At 41.8% G+C, this 22,833-nt stretch overlaps 1 protein-coding gene across 1 annotated transcript in view; it reads right to left on the reverse strand.

The window, feature by feature from the left end:
• LOC117522767 (adhesion G protein-coupled receptor A3) overlaps nt 1-22,833 on the reverse strand; it is a 1,389,271-nt gene that overhangs the window by 124,902 nt on the left and 1,241,536 nt on the right. Inside the window, exon 17 of the mRNA XM_034184162.1 lies at nt 21,044-21,189. Coding sequence (XP_034040053.1) covers nt 21,044-21,189 — 146 coding nt within the window. The remainder of the gene's footprint in view (nt 1-21,043; nt 21,190-22,833) is intronic.

The following is a 22,833-nucleotide window of genomic DNA, read 5'->3' on the forward strand; positions in this document are numbered from 1 at the left end:
AAAGGTAAAAATTGGGAGGCCTGGCGGTTGTGTATAAAGACAGAGTGAAAGACAGGAAAGGAGTTGAAAGAATTCAAATTAGTTGTGGATGTCTGCAGATAAATGATGCATCAATTCATCTGTGAGCCCACTGTGGCCCTCAAAAGAAAAGCAAAAAACAAAAACTGTATGTATGATCGACAGTTCTTGTGTGATGTCACCCATAGCTTTTCTATAGAGCCCTAGAAAAGCAGATATGAAACCCAAAGTTTGGTGTTCTGGGTGTTGTCACATTGGCAGTGCTTACTATACCTCTATCATTGCCAAGTCAAAAATGGATAAAGAGGTGGTGCATGCATGACATCTTGCATGAACCAGGTGGAATGAATGATGTCTGAACATGTTCCCCAACTTTGACTTCAAAAGAAGCTAAGTTAACGGGCTAACTCACTGGTATCTATAATATTTTTGGAGACTGGGATCTGGTTCTCATAATTGATTCCATTGGTGTGGACTATAAAAATTATGACCCGCTTATTTTCTCACTAATCTTTGATTAACGGGACATAACAGATCAATCCAGTGACTGCTGATAAATGTGCTACTGCCCTGTGTTGCAAAATATTGCAACACAGTGTAAATTTATTATTAAAATGTCTTAAACAAAGACATTCATGGAAAACAAAAAATCACCCCCTGTACAGCTGTCAAGGAGGCAGAAATTATCCCAAGAGACCAAAATCTTTTATGTACCAGGAAAACATTTTTGTTGTTGTTTTTTTTTTTTTTTTTTGTCTCTTCTAACATTGGACATGTGCTGCTATGGCATTGTGCATGCTTTTGGAGTCAATCATAATTAGCCAGTATAGGAACTGCAACTTTTTCTTTCTGGGTATGCCTCATTTCAGACCATCAACGCTTACCCCTTGCCAAAAACAGATGAAATCTCTCTATAAGAATAGCATTAACTGTCACAAGTGGCACAGTGGCTTCATGGTCAGCACTGTTGCCTCACAGAAAGAAGGCTGTAGGTTCGCTTCCCACCTGGTCCTCTCTATATGGAGTCTGCATGTTCTCTCTGTGTTTGTGTGGATTCTCTCAGGGTGTTTCAGCTTCCTCCCACTTCCAAAGACATTCAGGTTAGGGGAATTGGTGACTCTAATATTGTAATTTGTAGATTGTAGTTTGTAGTTTGTATGTCGTGCTGCGATGGACTCCTGACATGGTGTACCACACCTCTTGCCCTTGACTGCTGGGATAAGCTCCAGCTACATTCTGTGTAGAAGAAGAGGCTCTTGTTTAATGTGGGTCGCCAACAAAAGCACTGCATTAGCAGTGTTGCCTCACAGCGAGAAGGTCATGGGTTCAATTTCAGGAATGTGGACTTTCTGTGTGGAGTTTGCATGTTCTCCCCGTGTTTGCGTGGGTTTCCTCCGGGTGCTCCGGATTCCTCCCACATCCAGAGACATGCGGGTTAGGTAGATTGGAATCTTTAAATTGTCCGTAGGTGTGCGAGTGGGTGTGAATGTGTTTGTTTGTCTGTTTGTGGCCCTGCGACAGGCTGGCGTCCTGTCCTGGGTGTACCCCACCTCCCACTCTATGACTGCTGGGATGGGCTCTAGCCCCCGGTGACCCTTGATTGGACTAAGTGGTTGAAGATGAGTGTGATAATTCATGACCATGACCTATGATCGCATCGATGGTCATGAATTTTGGCTAATGACAGAAAGAAAAAAGTCACAGTCACAAGTGGTGGAAATTAGATTCCCATTTTGAGTATTTGGGCTGACACTTAAGGACAGAGTGAGAAGTTTGAATATCCATGATGGGTTTGTAATAGAACCACTACTTCTTTGCATCAAATGGAGCCAGATAAGTTGGTTTGGACATCTGGTGAGGATGCCTCTGCTTATCTCCCTATGGATGTTTTCCACGCATGTCCAACTGAGAGGAGACCCTGCGGAAGACCCAGGACACACTTGAGGGATTATATTTCCAGGTGGTTTGGGAACATCTTGGAATCCCCCAGGAAGAGTTGCAGGACTTGGCCTAGGATAGGGAAGTGTTTTATGATCTGTTTGTTCTTCTTCCATCATAACCCGGACCCAGAGAAGCAGCTGAAAAAAATTAAAATATTTAATAAAGACCTTATCATAATGTACTTATGCCTTAAATCATAATCATCAATCTAGGCTGTGTCTCCATACTTGATATTAGGCCTGTTTCCACTGCAGGACCATGCGGGCCATTTTAAGTGAGACAACACATTTGCACGTCTCCACTGCAGGGACCCCCCTGAAAAGTGAGTTTGCAGAACCTTTATCTAGGTCCTGGAAAGTTCCTCCTACAAGCGATATGCTTTTCATAGGCCCTGAAGTGCTGCTGAAGGCAACAAAAACACAAATCTGTGAAAAACATCTGTGAAAGTGAAAGTAATCAGAAAATCAGCAATAATATTAGGAAGTGGTGAAAACCCAACAATGACATGAAAACCAACAATGAGCTGACACAGAGTGGAAACTGTGAACTGACATGATATGGCATGATTACTGTGAGATGACAAGGCTTTGATTTACTAAGACACACATAATGGGTGCCTAATTTTGTGGTCAATCCAAATTTTTTTGCATTGGCATGGAGACAGTTTGCAGGTGATTTATGAACACTGTGCAAATGATAGTGGTTGGTTATATGATGTAGACAGCATTATGTAAATTAATATTTTGCATGTTCTTGCATATAGAGCAAAACTGAGTCCAGTAGAAACACAAATGCAGAAAGCCAGGAGACAGGTGTGATGGGCAGAAACCAGGGTGCTTTAATAATCCAGAGTGGCAGTGATATAGCAATAATGACAGGGTGATCTACCATGACAAACAATCCAATATATCAAAAGATTCCAAATTCCAAACCTAACAAAAAACTCAAACCAAGATGATGAATAAATAACTCAAAATAGAACAGAGTGTAACCCTCAAAAATCTACATAACGAACCAATGAACAGAAACAAAGACAGAGACACAGGCAGTGAACAGACGACAAGAATCAGATCTCATACCCCCATCACAATAGAAGGTGAATGAGCCCAAATGCCGCCCGAATGAAAATTTGAGCTATGCTCTGGCAATGTCGAGGCATATTCAAAATCCTCCAACAGCTATCTGAGTGCATTCCAAACAGTCGGGCACAGTCATGCAGCCAGCCTGAATGTAGAACACATGCCCTACTGTTGAGGTGCATTTGAGATGGACAAACATCGAACGGCGGTCAGTGTATTGTCTGAATGCAGTTGGACTGCATTCTAAATAATCTCATGGTGTCATAACAGCATTCGGAACAGTCTGATATGATTCAATTTCAATTTTAAATTTATTTTATTTTATATAGCACCAAATCACAACAAAGTTGCCTCAAGGTGCTTCACACAAGTAAAGTCTAACCTTACCAAGCCCCAGAGCAAGCACACAGGCAACAGTGGTAAGGAAAAACTACCTCTGAGGAAGAAACATCAAGCAGACCAGACTCAAAGGGGTGACGTTCTGCTTGGGCCATGCTACCAACACAAATTACAAAACATTTCACAAAACAAATACACAGGAAATGTTGCTGGTGCACAGGACAGGAGGGTTCCCTCCACCTCAAGCAGAGAGAAAAAAAAAAAACAGAATCAGGCATCAGAAAGACAACAAACACAGTGTAATTTCTCAGCATAAAGCAACAAGAAAACCAAAAGAAATACTAAGGTGATCGCTGGCCACTAGCACTAAGCTTCACTAAAAGACCCAGAATTTAGATAAAGTTGAGGCCGCAGCAAGCTCCGTTTTCTAATAAAATTAATTTAAAAGAGTAAAAAGCATAGTACTATACTATGCCAGTATGCTAGCCATACGGGAAGGGAAAATAAGTGCATCTTAAGTCTGGAATTGAAAGTCTTATTGACCCAGGGAGATCATTCCACAGAACAGGGGCACGATGAGAGAAATCTCTATGACCCACATACTTTTTATTCACCCTAGGTACACAAAGTAGTCCTGCACCCTGAGAATGCAAAGTCCGGGCTGGTACATAGGGTTTAATTAGGTCAGCTAGGTAGGGAGGTGCCAGTTCGTGAACAATTTTATAGGCTAGTAGCAGAACCTTAAAATCTGGGACAGGAAGCCAGTGAAGAGACACCAAAATTGGTGTAATGTGGTCAAACTTTCTGCTTCGTGTCAAAAGTCTGGCAGCAGCATTTTGAAACAAATGGAGAGCCCTGATGCTGGACTGCAGTAAATCAGAAAATAGAACATTGCAGTAGTCCAATCTAGAAGAGACAAATGAATGAATCAGGGTCTCAGAATCAGCCATAGACAGGATGGGACGAATCTTCGCTATATTTCACAGGTGGAAGAAAGCAGTCCTCATAATATTTGGAGATCAAATATGGAGATCAAAGGACAACGTACGACCAAAAATTACCCCAAGGTTCCTCACTTTGTCAGTGTGATGTATGACACATGAGCCTAGCCTAAGTGTTAACTGGTCAAATTGATGCTGATGTCTCACTGGACCAAGAACCATCATTTCAGTCTGATCAGAGTTTAAAAGTAGGAAGTCGCTAGACATCGAGCTTCTCACTGATGCAAGTCAATCTTCTAAGGATTTTAAGTGGATGAGATTACCAGCAGTTATCGGCATGTATAACTGAGTATCATCAGCATAGCAGTGAAAGGTAATCCCAAAATGCCGCAATATGTGCCAAAGCGATGCTATATAAAGAGAGAAAAGCAGGGGGTGTAAGACGGACCCTTGTGGAACCCCAAATTTCATGTCACTAAGGTTAGAAGTAGTGTTACTGTGCAAAACACAGTGAGAACAACTGGTCAGGTATGACCTCAACCATGCAAGGGTATTCCCAGTAATCTCAAAATGATTCTCCAGCCTATCGAGTTGAATATGATGATCCACGGTATCAAAATGCAGCACTGAGATCTAACAGCACCAGAACTGTAGTGGTGTCACTACTGTAGTGGTGTAGTGGTGTCCAATCCATTGCAAGTAGAAGATCATTCACCACTTTCATTCACAGGCACGTGACACCTGATCGCATGGTTCAGAAAATCTGTTATGTGCAGCATTGACTGACTGGTATGAGACATGTGTGGTCCACATTGTGATAAGTTCATAGAGCTATATCTAGAGAGGGGAGGGGTGTGAGAGGCAGAGTAAGGGGGTGAGTGACATTGGGAGAGAGCGAGAGAGAGTAGAGAGTGAGCGCACGAGGGATGTGAGGGGCTGACCAGCTGCTGTGTAATGCTGTTAAAACAATACCTGCCTTGACACTTCTCAGGATTGTGTATGATATCCAATATATGGCCTGATAAATGTAATCCAGGTTCTCCTGATTAAGGGTGTACTGTAGGCATGTGAATCTCATCACAATGATTCGATACACACCTCAACACACTACCAGCGATACGATACATATAGCGATACATACGATACTGACGATATGATGTGACACAAATCACCCCTGTTCCCGATTCAATGTGACAATATGTATTTGATGCCGATTCAATTCCTCACAATGCGATATGAAGTGATTTGGTGCAATATGATTAATAATGGGTACTGATAAGATTTCATTGATAAATGCCATTATCGATTCCACTTATTGATCTGATTCTTTATTGTTTCCCTTATCAATACCTCTTGTGAATTTTCTGCATAGTAAAAGTAGGCTTTACAGGTTTTCTATGTCAGCAACATTTTATTGAGAATCAAAGTAAATATATATGAAATTGTTCACTGGATCCTTGATTTCTGGACATAAATAAAATCTGCAGATGATGGATCCTAGGTCTCTGGACAGAAAAGCATTTCCTTTCAGATATTATTGACACAAATGTAACTCTATAGACTCTGAGCTGAGCCCTTACAGCCAGCTGCGCTGCACATCAGGATGTAATTCATAAGAAATGGAGGACGCCTCATTTGTGGGTTGGTCGGTTGTAGTTTGTTTGTATTATAATGTTTGGAAAGAGGTCATTTGATTTAAAATGGCAATTTGTTCTGAAGTTATTAATTCAGACCAAAATCTGTGCAGCTCTTTGGAGCTGTGCACTTAGTCCCACAAAAGAGAGGCTATTATTATTATTATTATTACCCGACAGACATTTCAGGCTGAGTTCCTCACACCGGCTGGTGCTCACTCCAGAGAATCATTGCGTAAATCTCTGGTGTAGAACGGAGGACAATTCTCGTTTCTTGCCTAAAACAAATCGCAGATCGTGACTTTAATCACACAAAGCTGACGTATGATTGACATTTTAAATAGCTTTGAATGAGACATTGCGGAAACTGCCGCTGGAAGCGAAGCAGAGAACCCAGCAAACAGTGGGTCAAAGTGCTGCTTCATTGCTTCAACCTTCAAGATTCAAGCAGCCCCACTGCAGTCTGCAATCAACGTAGAGAAATGATCATTTCCCAATAAACACCCTAAAAAAACAATGGCTGCTCCGGTGTCCAGATCTGAAGGACTGATAAGGGAATTGTGAAGCAAAAAGGCTATTGATGTCATCATTTTTGTTGTGGAAGAAATGTGCTTTCTAGCTTCCGTCCGTGGTGCATTTAATGTGCATCGGGAAAAAATCGATGCAAGCAAATCAAAATCAAATCAATTTTATTTATATAGCGCCAAAATCACAACAACAGTTGCCCCAAGGTGCTTTATATTGCAAGGCAAAAGCCATACAATAATTACAGAAAACGACCCCCTATGAGCAAGCACTTGGCGACAGTGGGAAGGAAAAACTCCCTTTTAACAGGAAGAACTTCCAGCAGAACCAGGCTCAGAGAGGGGCAGTCTTCTGCTGGGACTGGTTGGGGCTGAGGGAGAGAACCAGGAAAAGACATGCTGTGGAGGGGAGCAGAGATCGATCACTAATGAATTAAATGCAGAGTGGTGCATACAGAGCAAAAAGAGAAAGAAACAGTGCATCATGGGAACCCCCCAGCAGTCTACGTCTATAGCAGCATAACTAAGGGATGGTTCAGGGTCACCTGATCCAGCCCTAACTATAAGCTTTAGCAAAAAGGAAAGTTTTAAGCCTAATCTTAAAATTAGAGAGGGTGTATGTCTCCCTGATCCAAATTGGGAGCTGGTTCCAGAGGGGAGGAGCCTGAAAGCTGAAGGCTCTGCCTCCCATTCTACTCTTAAAAACCCTAGGAACTACAAGTAAGCCTGCAGTCTGAGAGCGAAGCGCTGTATTGGGGTGATATGGTACTAAGAGGTCCCTAAGATAAGATGGGACCTGATTATTCAAAACCTTATAAGTAAGAAGAAGAATTTCTATTCTAGAATTAACAGGGAGCCAATGAAGAGAGGCCAATATGGGTGAAATATGCTCTCTCCTTCTAGTCCTCGTCAGTACTCTAGCTGTAGCATTTTGAATTACTGAAGGCTTTTCAGGGAACGTTTAGGATAACCTGATAATAATGAATAACAACAGTCCAGCCTAGAGGAAATAAATGCATGAATTAGTTTTGCAGCAATCAATCTGAGACAAGACCTTTCTAATTTTAGAGATATTGCGCAAATGGTAAACAAGCAGTCCTACATATTTGCTTAATATGCGCCAGTGAAGGAAATATCCTGATCAAAAATGACTCTAAGATTCTCACAGTATTACTAGAGGTCAGGGTAATGCCATCCGAGTAAGGATCTGGTTAGACACCATGTTTCTAAGATTTGTGGGGCCAAGTACAATAACTTCAGTTTTATCTGAATTTAAAAGCAGAAAATAGAGGTCATCCATGTCTTTATTCTGTAAGGACATCCTGCAGTTTAACTAATTGGTGTGGTCCTCTGGCTTCATGGATAGATAAAGCGGGTATCATCTGCGTAACAATGAAAATTTAAGCATGCTTTCTAATAATACTGCCTAAGGGAAGCATGTATAAAGTGAATAAAATTGGTTCTAGCACAGAATGCTGTGGAACTCCATAATTAACCTTAGTCTGTGAAGAAGACTCCACATTTACATGAACAAATTGTAATCTATTAGAGAGATATGATTCAAACCACAGCAGCGCAGTGCCTTTAATACCTATGGCATGCTCTAATCTCTGTAATAAAATTTTATGGTCAACAGTACCAAAAGCAGCACTGAGGTCTAACAGGACAAGCACAGAGATAAGTCCACTGTCTGAGGCCATAAGAAGATCATTTGTAACCTTCACTAATGCTGTTTCTGTACTATGATGAATTCTAAAACCTGACTGAAACTCTTCAAATAGACCATTCCTCTGCAGATGATCAGTTAGCTGTTTTACAACTACCCATTCAAGAATTTTTGAGAGAAAAGGAAGGTTGGAGATTGGCCTATAATTAGCTAAGATAGCTGGGTCAAGTGGTGGCTTTTGTAATGGTTTAATTACTGCCACCTTAAAAGCCTGTGGTACATAGCCAACTAATAAAGATAGACTGATCATATTTAAGATCGAAGCATGAATTAATGGTAGGGCTTCCTGAGGCAGCCTGGTAGGAATGGGGTCTAATAGACATGTTGATGGTTTGGAGGAAGTGACTAATGAAAATAACTCAGACAAAACAATCGGATAGAAAGAGTCTAACCAAATACCAGCATTACTGAAAGCAGCCAAAGATAACGATATGTCTTTGGGATGGTTATGAGTAATTTTTTCTCTAATAGTTAAAATTTTATTAGCAAAGAACATCATGAAGTCATTACTAGTTAAAGTTAAAGGAATCCTCGGCTCAATAGAGCTCTGACTCTTTGTCAGCCTGGCTACAGTGCTGAAAAGAAACCTGGGGTTGTTCTTATTTTCTTCAATTAGTGATGAGTAGTAAGATGTCCTAGCTTTACAGAGGGCTTTTTTTTATACAGCAACAGACTCTTTTTCCAGGCTAAGTGAAGATCTTCTAAATTAGTGAGACGCCATTTCCTCTCCAACTTACGGGTTATCTGGTTTAAGCTGCGAGTTTGTAAGTTATACCACGGAGTCAGGCACTTCAGATTTAAGGCTCTCTTTTTCAGAGGAGCTACAGCATCCAAAGTTGTGCTCAATGAGGATGTAAAACTATTGACGAGATAATCTATCTCACTCACAGAGTTTAGGTAGCTACTCTGCACTGTGTTGGTATATGGCATTGGAGAACATAACAAAGAAGGAATCATATCCTTAAACCTAGTTACAGCACTTTCTGAAAGACTTATACTGTAATGAAACTTATTCCCCACTGCTGGGTAGTCTATTAAAGTAAATGTAAATGTTATTAAGAAATGATCAGACAGAAGGGGGTTTTCAGGGAATACTGTTAAGTCTTCAATTTCCATACCATAAGTCAAAACAAGATCTAAAGTATGATTAAAGTGGTGGGTGGACTCATTTACATTTTGAGCAAAGCCAATTGAGTCTAATAATAGATTAAATGCAGTGTTGAGGCTGTCATTCTCAGCATCTATGTGGATGTTAAAATCGCCCACTATAATTATCTTATCTGAGCTAAGCACTAAGTCAGAGAAAAGGTCTGAAAATTCACAGAGAAACTCACAACAACATAACAACAAATAAAACTGTTTTTTGAGACTTCCACTTTGGATGGACAAGACTAAGAGTCAAGCTTTCAAATGGATTAAAGCTCTGTCTGGGTTTTTGAATAATTAATAAGCTGGAGTGGAAGATTGCTGCTAATCCTCCCCCTCGGCCCCTGCTACGAGCATTCTGACAGTTAGTGTGACTCGGTGGTGTTGACTCATTTACGAGGTCTGTGAGTAAAGTAACATACCTTTTTATTTTTTCAAAAACTATATGGAATTGAATCACGTGCGATTACATCAGCCAACCTTGAACCCTCGTGCACATGCTTGAGTCTTTTCATGCCTGTCGGTTACGTCATTCGCCTCTGGGCAGGCTTTGAGTGAGGAGTGGTCCACCCCTCCCGTCGGCATTCCTTTGTCTAAAAACTTGCTGAGAGACTGGCACTTTGCTTTATCAAAATTTTTTCAGAACCTGTGAGGCAGATCGAAGTGGACACCATTCGAGAAATTCAGCTGGTTTTCGATGAAAATTTTAACGGCTGATGAGAGATTATGGAGTGTTACTGTCGCTTTAAGGACTTCCCAAGGATTGGGACGTCGTGCAGCGCTCTGAGGCACCATCGTCAGCCTGTTTCGAGCTGAAAACCTTTCAGAAGAGGTCGGGATCAGCAGTTTATCCGGACATTCCACTGTTTAAAGGAGATTTTGTAATGAAAGATGTGCGGACGGATTGGCGCGTCGGCAGGCAGCCGGCGCTGCGCGCCGCCACAGAAAAAGCACCTCCGTGCTGATAATCATTGTAAAACCAGACGGCTTTTTGATGGCTTTCAGTAGTGAGTGAGTATCTGAGAAAATTGTTTAACAGCGGACATGTTCCAAGTTGTCCTTAAGGCTTCCAACGGAGGTGTTTTCTTGTGGTCCGCGCGCCGCGCCAGCTGCCTGCCGACACGCCAATCCATCCGCACGTCTTCATTACAAAATCTCCTTTAACAGTGGAATGTCCGGATAAACTGCTGATCCCGACCTCTTCTGAAAGTTCTCTGTTCTCTCATGATGTCCTGGGTCAACAGAGGCTTAAATTTGGAGGTTTTCAGCTCGAAACAGGCTGGCGACGGCGGCTCGGAGCGCTGCGCGACGTCCCGCTCCATGTGAAGTCCTTAACGCGACAGTAACACTCCATAATCTCTCATCAAGCCGTTAAATTTTCACCAATAACCAGCTGAATTTCTCGAATGGTGTCCACTTCAATCTGCCTCACAGGTTCTGAAAAAAATTTGATTAAAGCAAAGCACCAGTCTCTCAGGCAAGTTGTTAGACAAAGGAATTCCGACGGGAGGGGTGGACCACTCCTCACTCAAAGCCTGCCCCACAGGCCAAATGACGTAACCGACAGGCGTGAAAAACTCTCGCATGCCCACGAGGGTTCAAGCTTGTTGATGAAATCGCATGTGATTCAAATCACATAGTTTTTTGAAAAAAAATAAAAGGTCCGATACTTTTCTCACAGACCTCGTAAACAACATATTATCCTGCTGTAACCAGGTTTCTGCAAGGCAGAATAACTCCATATGTTGATCAATTATTATATCATTTACTAACAGGGACTCAGAAGAGAGCAGGCAGTGAGCGATGTGACACGATTCAACCCCGTCAATGAGTCAATGCACACTGAATGAATCAATGCACTCGCATCGCGCACATTTGTAACTAGATACTAATTCAGTATCAATTAATTCTCCACATGCCTAGTGTACTGTGATGCATCGCAGGCCGGAGGCTATCACTGCTGCACCGGTAATAGCACGTGTGTATGTCAGTGGCCTGATGGCCCATTGTTGTCTGATGACATGCTTGTATATGCACTTACAGTGATGTTATACTCAGTGGACCCTGGTTTACATGTCATCGTTCATAGTATGATGTCATGAACATTCAGCAATAGAGACAGATAGAAAGATAGCAGACCACAGCACTCTGCCACACCCCTCCCCTTTATTGCTTTCCACCCAGACTTTGGGTGGTGTTCGAACTGCAGTCGTACAGCATTCCAGGTGCATTTGTATTATTGCAATCTAACAGCACTGTAGGTATTCATACTGTGTTCCAATTACATTTGGAATGCATTCCAAAGGTGATGCACACAGAATGAGCAGGAATCAGTTGAGGCAGGATCCACACACATTCTAAGTAGCCGAATGACATTCTTATACATTCTTATTCTTATCTGTACCCCCCAACTGTAGCTCGAATTGTGGATGTTTACCCTTTGGCCTGATTCTGCTTGACTCCTGCTCAATCTTGCTAAAGCCCCTGTCACAGTGGCGCATTCATAGAGCTGCTCATTACAGATAATCGTGTACGCTGTAATGAGCGCTCTCCATCCACTTCACGTGGAGTGTTTTCTCAAAATACATATCCCAAAACACAATTGTGATATGTGTACAATTGTGATGTATTTGTTTTAGTATACGAGGTCTGTTAGAAAAGAATCTGACCTTTTTATTTTTTGCAAAAACTATATGGATTTGAATCATGTGTGCTTGCATCAGCGAAGCTTGAACCTTCGTGCGCATGCGTGAGTTTTTTCACGCCTGTCGGTTGCGTCATTCGCCTGTCAGCACGCCTTGTGGGAGGAGTGGTCCAGCCTCCTCGGTGAATTTTCATTGTCAGGAAACTGGCTGAGCGACTGCCGCTTTACTGCATCAAAGTTTTTCAGAAACTGTGAGAGACAGCCAAGTGGAAACCATTTGGAAAATTCAGATGTCTTTTGGTGAAGATCTTATGGGGATCACACAGATTATGGTAGCATTACAACTGGATTAAAGACGGCCCACAGCGGCTCTGAGGGCGCACGCCGTGCTCCGAGCGGCCATTGACAGGCTGAAATGACCAGATCATTTCCAAACTGAATGCTGTGTTGATCTGGGAAGTCGTCTGACTACTACAGAAATGGCAGAAGAGGTGGACATACCACTTTTTTGGCACATTCCACTGTTACAGGAGTTTTTGTCATGGAAAGAGGAGCGGAGGAATTCGCCACGGAGCCGCTAATGGCGTGGGACAAAAGCACCTCCGTGTTGTTCTCACAGGACATGCCCTGACATGCCCAGCTCTTGCACCATTCGGAAGATTCAGACGGCTTTCGGTGGCTTTTCAGTCGTGTGACTATCCGAGAAATTGTGGACACTTGTACTTGTAGTTCCTAGGGTTTGTAAGAGTAGAATGGGAGGCAGAGCCTTCAGCTTTCAGGCTCCTCTCCTGTGGAACCAGCTCCCAATTCAGATCAGGGAGACAGACACCCTCTCTACTTTTAAGATTAGGCTTAAAACTTTCCTTTTTGCTAAAGCTTATAGTTAGGGCTGGATCAGGTGACCCTGAACCATCCCTTAGTTATGCTGCTATAGACGTAAACTGCTGGGGGGTTCCCATGATGCACTGTTCTTTCTCTTTTTGCTCTGTATGCACCACTCTGCATTTAATCATTAGTGATCGATCTCTGCTCCCCTCCACAGCATGTCTTTTTTCTGGTTCTCTCCCTCAGCCCCAACCAGTCCCAGCAGAAGACTGGCCCCTCCCTGAGCCTGGTTCTGCTGGAGGTTTCTTCCTGTTAAAGGGAGTTTTTCCTTCCCACTGTAGCCAAGTGCTTGCTCACAGGGGGTCGTTTTGGACCGTTGGGTTTTACATAATTATTGTATGGCCTTGCCTTACAATATAAAGCGCCTTGGGGCAACTGTTTGTTGTGATTTGGCGCTATATAAAAAATTGATTGATGATTGATTGATTGATTGATTATTATTATTATTATTTGTTTGAGAAAGGACAGTGTAAGTTGTACATCACCATACAGTGAAAAACATGCCCAATTATAAACACCGCTGAATTTTCATGTTCTCCAAAGGAAGGAATTAAACCACAACAAAATTACATAAAAAAACAACAAAGGTAGACATTTCAGTATACAAAACATAACATATTATTGCACATTCTCAAAGTATATTGTATCAATAAATACATTATTAAGTGCTACTTCCTGACAAGCTAATATGTACAACTCTGATTAGATTTTAGCCAGTTCTTTAAATGGACTTTAAAAGTGCCTTACACCCCTTGCAGTCACGTGACCCGGCCATTTCCCAGCAACACCCCATCGCCATGTTGCTGCTCATGCACAGTGCTTCCAGGATTCTTTACATAGGAAACGATACACATACTGCAAATTGTGGGACAAGCTTAGAGATAAACTCATCATATCTGACCCTGATAGTCAAGTAAGCAAACATACCAGGCATCTTTTTGCTACTGAATTACAGTGGTACAAGGAGAAAATTGCCCTTTTGGTTTGTCATTAACTTAACTGAATTTTGTGTACGCTGCTGTGGGATTGTTGGGCAAAAAACAGAACTCTGTGTCCACTGGAATCCTGTAGAAGTTCACATTGTCCTTCTGTTCACATCTGTTGGGACAGTGAACTGCACAACAAGTCCCTGGCATGGTGTAATAGCGGAAAACAATGGCGAAAAACAGAGGAAAGTTGAGTTGACATGGCTTGTTTACACAGCCAAGTGTATTGTGAGCAGCTAAACTTGACCTTCAGCTGTACGTGGGACCCCCTGGATGTGACCTGTAATGTCACGTGCAAAACCTCTATAGATGGGACAATCGCTGACAGTGAGGCTGTTCCATATAGTGCCACCATTGACAGATAAAATACTCTGACCAAAGGTGGTACACCTATAGGGAATGCCACAGTCTCCTCTTGAGAGAACATTTGTCATTCTGGTGGAGGTATGGTTATCTGAGCACTGGTTTATGAATTCACTTAAGGGAATGGGGCCAGTTCATTCAGGACTTTATATATCAAGCAAATGTGTTTAAAATGGATGAGATGATTGAGGCTCAACAGTTCATGTTTAACAAGCTTTTACACTACTGGTATGTTAATGGCTTCCTGTCAAATATTTTGACACGGGCTTTCTTTTAGATTGATTTGATTGGATTTAGGGTGGCTGTACTGTCAAACGACCAGCTTGTTAAACAGTATTCTATGGCTGAGAGGATCATAGAATTTAAAAACATTCCAGCTGCATTCTGGCAAAGTGTTTCTTCTGAAGGTCTGCAAATGAAACTTTATGGAAATGGTTCTTCACATGCCTTTTAAATGCTAATTGGGGATCAAGGGTAACCGAAGGAATTTGAATTCAGTTACAATGTGAAGCTCCTCACCATTTGAGAATACATTTGACTTGGGTATTTCCTGGTAGCGTTTACAGACCATCATAGAGACTGTTTTGTTTTGTTGTGCTTTGTTTTGTGTGTGTGCGTATTCAACAAAAGACAGAATTCAGTTAGGTAGTTTTGGATAGCCGACAGTGCTCCTGTAAAGGCACCTGAGACTTCACTGATGTATTTAGCCTCACTGAAGATCACTGCATCTTCAGCATACATTACTATTGAATATTCTGACACAGATTTGGTAGGTTGTTGATAAATAAAGAAAATAAAATTGACCAAAGACCAACCGCTGTGGAACCCCAGCACAACTACCAAGGCAGGAAGATTTAAAACCATGAACAGTCATGTGCTGCTTCCTAAAGCCCCTTTCAGACTGGGGTTACTCCCAGTTGCTCCCAGTTGCGTCGTGCATCATTATGACGAGCCGCGTGGAAGCAACCTAGTGCAGAGTCGATGCAGCTTGGCGCCACAACAGTGCGAGGGGTGCAAAACAAAAATTAAACATGTTTAATTTTTTTGTGTCCTCTGGTCGATGCAGAATTAAGTGGTTTCAGTGCAAGTCAGAGCAACAGGACGGTACTCAGCATGACTGGAAGCCACACCCTCACAAGACAACATTACCCAACGCCAGTTTATGATTTCTGCTGTGTTCCATTGTTCCCGAAGAATAAATTAGGCAGGATTGTTTTTATACCGTGTACACAATGCAGTAAAAACTACACACGCAAAAAACAGCACAGAAAAAAAAAAAATGCGGATTGCAGCTGCAGCAGCTCCTTGCTTTTCTCTCACAATATGTTTGTATAAAGTCCATAAAGTCCTGCTTAACACTGACTGCCAAAGACAGGACTTGTCAACATCAAGTATAACTCCAGACATCTCCACATTTACTCACGGACGGTTCGTTCATGCGCGCACATGTGAACAAGGAAGAAAGGAAAAAAAAACTGTCTGGCTGCAGGCATTAGTTCCTTGTTCTCCCCCTCAAACTCTCTCATCACTGTGTTTAAAAAAGGACAAAAAAAGGACAGAAGTCCTGCTCACAGATTGATTGCCAGAGACAGGACATGTCAACATCAAGTAGAACTCCAGACATTTGCTCACGGGTGGTTCGTTCGCGTTCGTTCGCACGTGCGCTTCTCGCAGTCAAAGGAGGAAAGATAAAGTATAACAGAACTCAGAGCGCAGACCTGCAGCTCAGCACAAGAACAAATGTAAAGTAGAAGAGAAGTCAGAGTGCACAGTCTGGCTGCAGCCAAATGGTGCACCTTACTTCTCTGTGCAGAGAACCTGCAGGCTGCATCCTCACCTCCTCTCTGCCCCCTGCTGCGTGCACCTGATGCAGAAATTTCTGCATCGTCATGACGCAACAGGGAACAACTGGGAGCAGCGTGAAAGGGGCTTAACACATAAGTCGGAGGCAACCAGAAAATATTATGTTCTGAGAGATTAAACTGAGTCCATCTGGACATTAAGACTATGATTCACATGATCAAATATTCTTTTTAAGTAAAAGAAAACAGCCCCCAAATATGAATACCTGTCCAACAAATCTTCTGTCTTTTGTAGAAACATACATGAGGCTATTTAAGTCAATTGATGGATACATATGTTGTGTTTCTCCATGTAGAAATAGAGTTGCATTGGTGTAGGTATCTGATGTAAAACCTATGCCAAATCCCAATGTCAGACTCTACCAAATCCACTTTGGTAACCCCAAGTAGCCGGGGGCAGCTGCAAGCAGGAAAAAAAAAAAAAAAAAAAAATATATATATATATATATATATATATATATATATATCTTTTATAAATCACTGCTTGTTTGGATCAGCAATTTCAGTTAAATATATCATATAGCAGACAAACACAGTGATATTTGAGAAGTGAAAAGAAGTTTCTAGTATTTATAGAAAGTGTGCAATAATCATTTAAACAAAATTAGGCAGGTGCATAAATTTGGGCACCCCAACAGAAAAAAATATATAGTCTGGATTCTGGTTGACGGTATTTTGGACCACTCGACCACCACTTTACAAAACATCTCCAGTTCAATCAGGTTTGTTGGTTTCCGAACATGGACAGCCGCTTAAAATAACACCACAGATTTTCAATAACATTCAGGTCTGGGGACTGAGATGGCCATTCCAGTACGCTGTACTTGTTCCTCTGCATGAATGCCTTTTAGATTTTGAGCAGTGTTTAGAGTCGTTTTCTTGTTGAAAGATCCAGCCCGGCGCAACTTGAACTTTGTCACAGATTCTTGAACATGTTCTCAAGAATTGCTGATATTGACTGGAATCCATGTGACCCTCAACTTTACCAAGAATCCCAGTACCTGCACTAGCCACACAGCCCCACAGCATGATGGAACAACCTCCAAATTTTACTATAGGGAGCAAGCATTTTTCTTGGAATGCTGTGTTCTTTTTCTGCTCATTGTTATGTCCAAATAACTCAATTTTAGTTTCATCAGTCCACAGCACCTTATTCCAAAATGAAGCTGGCTTGTCCAAATGTGTTTTAGCATACCTCAAGCAGTTCTGTTTGTGGCATGTACGCAGAAAAGGCTTCCTCTGCATTACTCGACGATACAGCATTTCCTTGTGCAAAGTGTGCTGTATAGTGGAACGATGCACAGAGACACTATCTGCAGCAAGATCCTCTTGTAGGTCTTTGGAGCAGGTTGGTGGGTTGACTATGACTGTTCTTACCATTCGCCGCTTCAGCTTATCTGAGATTTTTCTTGGCCTGCCACTTCGGGCCTTAACCCTCTGGGGCCGATGCCATCATATACGATGGCTGAGGACAGGTTTTACTAAATTATAAATAACTTTTTAATGGTATGAGATAGAAACTTACTCTTTTTTTGCTGAAATGTTAACTCTGCAGACTTTCAACCAGCCATCCATCATCTTTGTACTCCTCATAGAAGCTGTGTGATGATGTGTGTAATCAGAATTGGTTCACCGTCACATGGTTTTCCAATATCCACTCATAGGGCAGAGCAGTCTCACATGGAAGGGCCAAAGATTGCCAGGAGCAGTGATCTGTTACTCTGTGGCATGTGAATCCTATTTGAAGAGCCCTGTGGCTGCTGGCTCCATGCGTAAAAGCACAGCATTACGCACATGAATGGAGGTGATCAGCATTACGAGGGCCTTATACAACCTCATGTGGTCACCCAACGAGTTTCACTGAAACAAATGATTCATTACTTGGCCAAGTTTCTCTGCACAGCATTGTTGAATAAGCCTCTCTCACTCTAGGGGCTTTCACAGTGGCGTATTCGTAGAGCTGCTCATTGCAGCGTTGTGTTTCATTTAATTACGCACGAAATACGTGCATACTCAGCCTTTAACAGTGTTCGTTCATACTTGCAGCTGCGTGTGTTCGTGTTTTAATGTGTGCACACAGTCGCGTGTACCATGCTGCACCAGTTTCAGTGCTATTTTCTGCCTCTGTGGAAGTGCGCTCTGTTCTCTACTGCATGGTGTGGTGCGACTCAAAAACAGAGTCATTTAACATTATTATTATTATTATTATTTTTATTTATTTTTTATTCAGCGAGTGCGAGTTTATTTTAGAGTCACAGCTCTTTTCAGCTTTGATCAGACTGATCGATCAGGGCGTTTGATGAGTGCACCGACATGCAGCGAGTGCGCGTTTATTTTAAAGAGTCACAGCTCTGATTAGACAGAGAGAGAGAGAGAGAGAGAGAGTGAGGGAGGGAGAGCACATGCGCCGCTAGAGAGCGCTTTTATTTTTATATTATTTTAAGGAGTCTGATAGAGGAGAGAGAGCGGTTTTATTTTATTTTATTTTAAGGAGTCTGATAGAGGAGAGAGAGCAGTCTTATTTTAAGGAGACTCAGACTCCTCAAAATAAAATCGCTCTCTCTCTCTGTGACAGAGAGAGAGAGAGAGAGAGAGAGAGAGAGAGAGAGAAAACAGTCCTCATATATATGAGTCCTGTACGATAAAGTGAAGCAACGATCTTGCAGTATTTACGAGGTCTGTCCATAAAGTATCGTACCTTTTTATTTTTTTCAAAAACTATATGGATTTCATTCATATGTTTTTATGTCAGACATGCTTGAACCCTCGTGCGCATGCGTGAGGGTTCATTGTCTGGAAATGGCGGAATGAAAAGGACTTTTTTTCCATCAGAATTTTTTGTCTATCTCGGCTTTCAGTGCTTACCAGTCAAGTGAGTATAAAAGAACTTGTGGAGAACTGGACATGTCCCAACTTGTCCTCTAACACTCCGAAACGGAGGTGTTCCTTTGTCTCGCTTCATCAGCGAATCGGTCGTGACGCGCGAAGCTTCCGCGCGGCTTTCCATGACAAAATCTCTTGTTAAAAGTGAAATCTGTCGGAAAATGGCTGATGTCCAGGTCTTGTGATAACCAGAGAAAGAGCACACGACGGTCTCGTATCCACAGAGCCATCAGCTTAGAAATGATCCAGTGGTTTGTGCCGCATTGTCGCAGCTCGCAGCGCGGCACACCGACCGTCCTTTAAAGGGATCCTTAAACCTGTAGTTAAAGTCCTTATTCTCTGTGAAGCCCGTAAAATTTTGACTGAAAGCCAGATAAATTTTTCGAATGGTTTCCAGGTGCCAGTCTCTAACAGCTTCTGAAAAAATTCTGATGGAAAAAAAGTCCTTTTCATTCCGCCATTTCCAGACAATGAAATCCGACGAGGGGCGGGACCACTCCTTCCACAAGGCGTGCTCACAGGCGAATGACGTCACCGACAGGCGTGGAAAAACTCACGCATGCGCACGAGGGTTCAAGCATGTCTGACGTAAAAAACATATGAATGAAATCCATATAGTTTTTGAAAAAAAAAAAAGGTACGATACTTTACGGACAGACCTCGTATAGCTCCAGAAGAACAACAGGGAGATGTGAAGTGGCGCACAGTACCGTGTTGAAGCGTGGGCAGGCTCACAATAGCGGACAGTAGCACGGCAATGTGTGTTCTCACGTGAAGGCTCCATACTGTGCTGTACGCCGAAGAAAATTAAACAGGTTTAATTTCTTCCGTCCTATGCACGTAGCCCTCAACATACTGCTACGTATTGAGAAAAAACTCCACGTGAAGTGGGTGGAGAGCTGCTCATTACAGCGTAGATGATACGCTGTAATGAGCAGCTCCACGAATACGCCACTGTGAAAGCCCCTTCTCACTCTTTAAAGTGCCATTTATGCATATTTTGACACAGGCTGCTTCAGCTCCGCTGTCGAAGGGACAGATACAGGAAATCGTTCCTGCCACATGCCATCACACTGTATAATAAAAGTTGATTCATCCTTTATCAGTATATTGATAGGCTCATTAAAAGTCTGCTAACGAGTCTTTCATTGGATTCAGGTGTGTTGGAGCAGGGAGACAACTAAGAGTGTCAGGAAGGTGGCTCTTGAGGACCGAACTTGGCCACCCCTGATATATACTGTTGCATTAGTTCAGTAATACATTATTTCTTACATCATCATGATTCCAATCTTTGACCTATGCACTGCATGGGTAAAGCCAGCGCTTTTAGTTTTGACAGTAAACCTGAATTTAGCCTTAAAAACAACACACACTCAGCAAGTTGCAATGACAGTTGCAAATGATTCCAAACACTAGTCACACACTCACACACTGTATGTGTCAATACTCCTTAACCCCCAAGTGACTGAGTGGTGTTATTTATGACCCCAGACATATATTTTTATGCACCAATTTTCTAATGTTAATCATAAAAAGTTTCCTACCATGCATTTGTCAATTTATTTGTCCTTCATTTATTCATAGAATTTTGAAAGGACTGGCCAATCTGTATAGTGCAGTATAATCCTAACTAGCGCGGGGTCACGTATGACCCCCGGGAAGATATATGAGATTTTTGACACTATAGCTTCAGATGGTATTGTAATTTGCCAACTCTAATCATTATATTTTACTGTTCTGCAGGAAAGCATGGCCAACAGACCTACACTAGCAAGACTTACAGCTGCACAAACAGTGAGGATGTTTATTGATGCCCAGAGTGAGGATTAAAATATCTCATGATTGTCACAAAAGATGACTGATGGGTTCATTGAGATTTGTGTTAAAGTACTGGCATATTTGCTTGTCACTGGTTCTTCTATAGTTGATGCTATAATTATCCTATCATATTAGTTTCCAAAATAGCTTGGTGGCTTCAGGGTTAATGTAGTTTTCAGTCCACTGGGCACTATGCACTTTGCAGTCTACTAGCCATTAAATGTCTGTAGAGATGAGAGGTTACTTGTCCTTACCGCAACAAGGGCTGTTTTGGAGGCGGGCTTGTATCACCATCCTGGTTCTGTTGCACCTTCTTTGTCACTTGTTTATAGATGTTTCTGGCGGTCACCCCAAGCCATAGCATGGTCGAGAGAGACGAGTAGTGCAGCACAATCCCAACCTGGGACAGAATTTAAATGGATACATGAAAATCACTGGGATATGTTTTATGAGTTATTTCTTCACAATTGAACACATTTCCTTGTCTCTCAAAATATATTGCAGGTCTGATTTACTAGGATCCCATACAATGATTAATAAATTGTGTTAGTTTTCCAAAAATGTTGTGCATTGGGGTGGTGAGAGCATTGTGAGTGATTTACTAAGAAAAGTGTCCAAAATATCAACATAAACTTGTGCATTTATTGATGATGTAATGACAGCCATCTCCCCAGTGCCTTTACCTGACATGCAGCCCCATATCATCAATGACTGTGGAAATTTACATGTTCTATTCAGGCAGTTATCTTTATAAATCTCATTGGAAAGGTACCAAACAAAAGTTCCAGCATCATCACCTTGCCCAATGCAGATTCGAGATTCATCACTGAATATGACTTTCATCCAGTCATCCACAGTCCACAATTGCTTTTCCTTAGCCCATTGTAACCTTGTTTTTTTTCTGTTTAGGTGTTAATGATGCCTTTCGTTTAGCTTTTCTGTATGTAAATCCCATTTCCTTTAGGCGGTTTCTTACAGTTCGGTCACAGACGTTGACTCCAGTTTCCTCCAATTCGTTCCTCATTTGTTTTGTTGTACATTTTTCATACATTCATGATTTTTGAGACATATTGCTTTAAGTTTTCTGTCTTGACGCTTTGTCTTCCTTGGTCTACCAGTATGTTTGCCTTTAACAAAACATTCCCATGTTGTTTGTTATTTGGTCCAGAGTTTAGACACAGCTGACTGTGAACAACCAACATCTTTTGCAACATTGCGTGATGATTTACTCTCTTTTAAGAGTTTGATAATCCTCTCCTTTGTTTCAATTGACATCTCTCGTGTTGAGCCATGATTCATGTCAGTCCACTTGGTGCAACAGCTCTCCAAGGTGTGTTCACTCCTTTTTAGATGCAGACTAACGAGCGATCTGATATGATGCAGGTGTTAGTTTTGGGGATGAAATTTACAGGGTGATTCCATAATTTTTTCCTCAGATTGAGTGATTCCATATTTTTTTTTCCTCTGCTTGGTCTAAAAAGGTAACCGTTACTGACTGCCACAATCTTTTTTTCTTGATTTCTTATAGTGTTTTCTTAAAGCCAGAAAGTTGTCATTTGAATGACTTTAGTTTTGTGTCATGTCTGTGATCTGCTTTTTTTTCTACAAATTAACTGAATGAACATCCTCAGAGTGCCGGTGATTCCATAATTTTTGCCAGGGGTTGTATAAATGGTAGGCACATCAACAATTCTCAAAAATGCACTGTATACATATCTCTGTACTCATTTTAATATTTATGAATTATGGTTTGGATGGAGGAACTCATCTAACTTTGTTTAAAACGTGCTGCATTCACATAGAATTACAGTCAAGAGATGAGATGGGAGAACAGCGAATGAGGGAGAAAATTCAAATGCACTGAGCTTTTTCTCCACCCAATGAGTCTGTTCACTTGATACTGGGAAAACAATGATACCTACTCCACCAAGCTGCTTTCAGGCTTATAGCCCTACGCAGAGCTTGGCAATGAAACAATGAGCATAGTTAGTAGAAAAAACAAACAAACAAACAATCAAACAAAAAATAACAACAACAACAAAAT

Source organism: Thalassophryne amazonica, chromosome 13, assembly GCF_902500255.1.
Source record: "Thalassophryne amazonica chromosome 13, fThaAma1.1, whole genome shotgun sequence".
NCBI classification, from domain to species: domain Eukaryota; kingdom Metazoa; phylum Chordata; class Actinopteri; order Batrachoidiformes; family Batrachoididae; genus Thalassophryne; species Thalassophryne amazonica.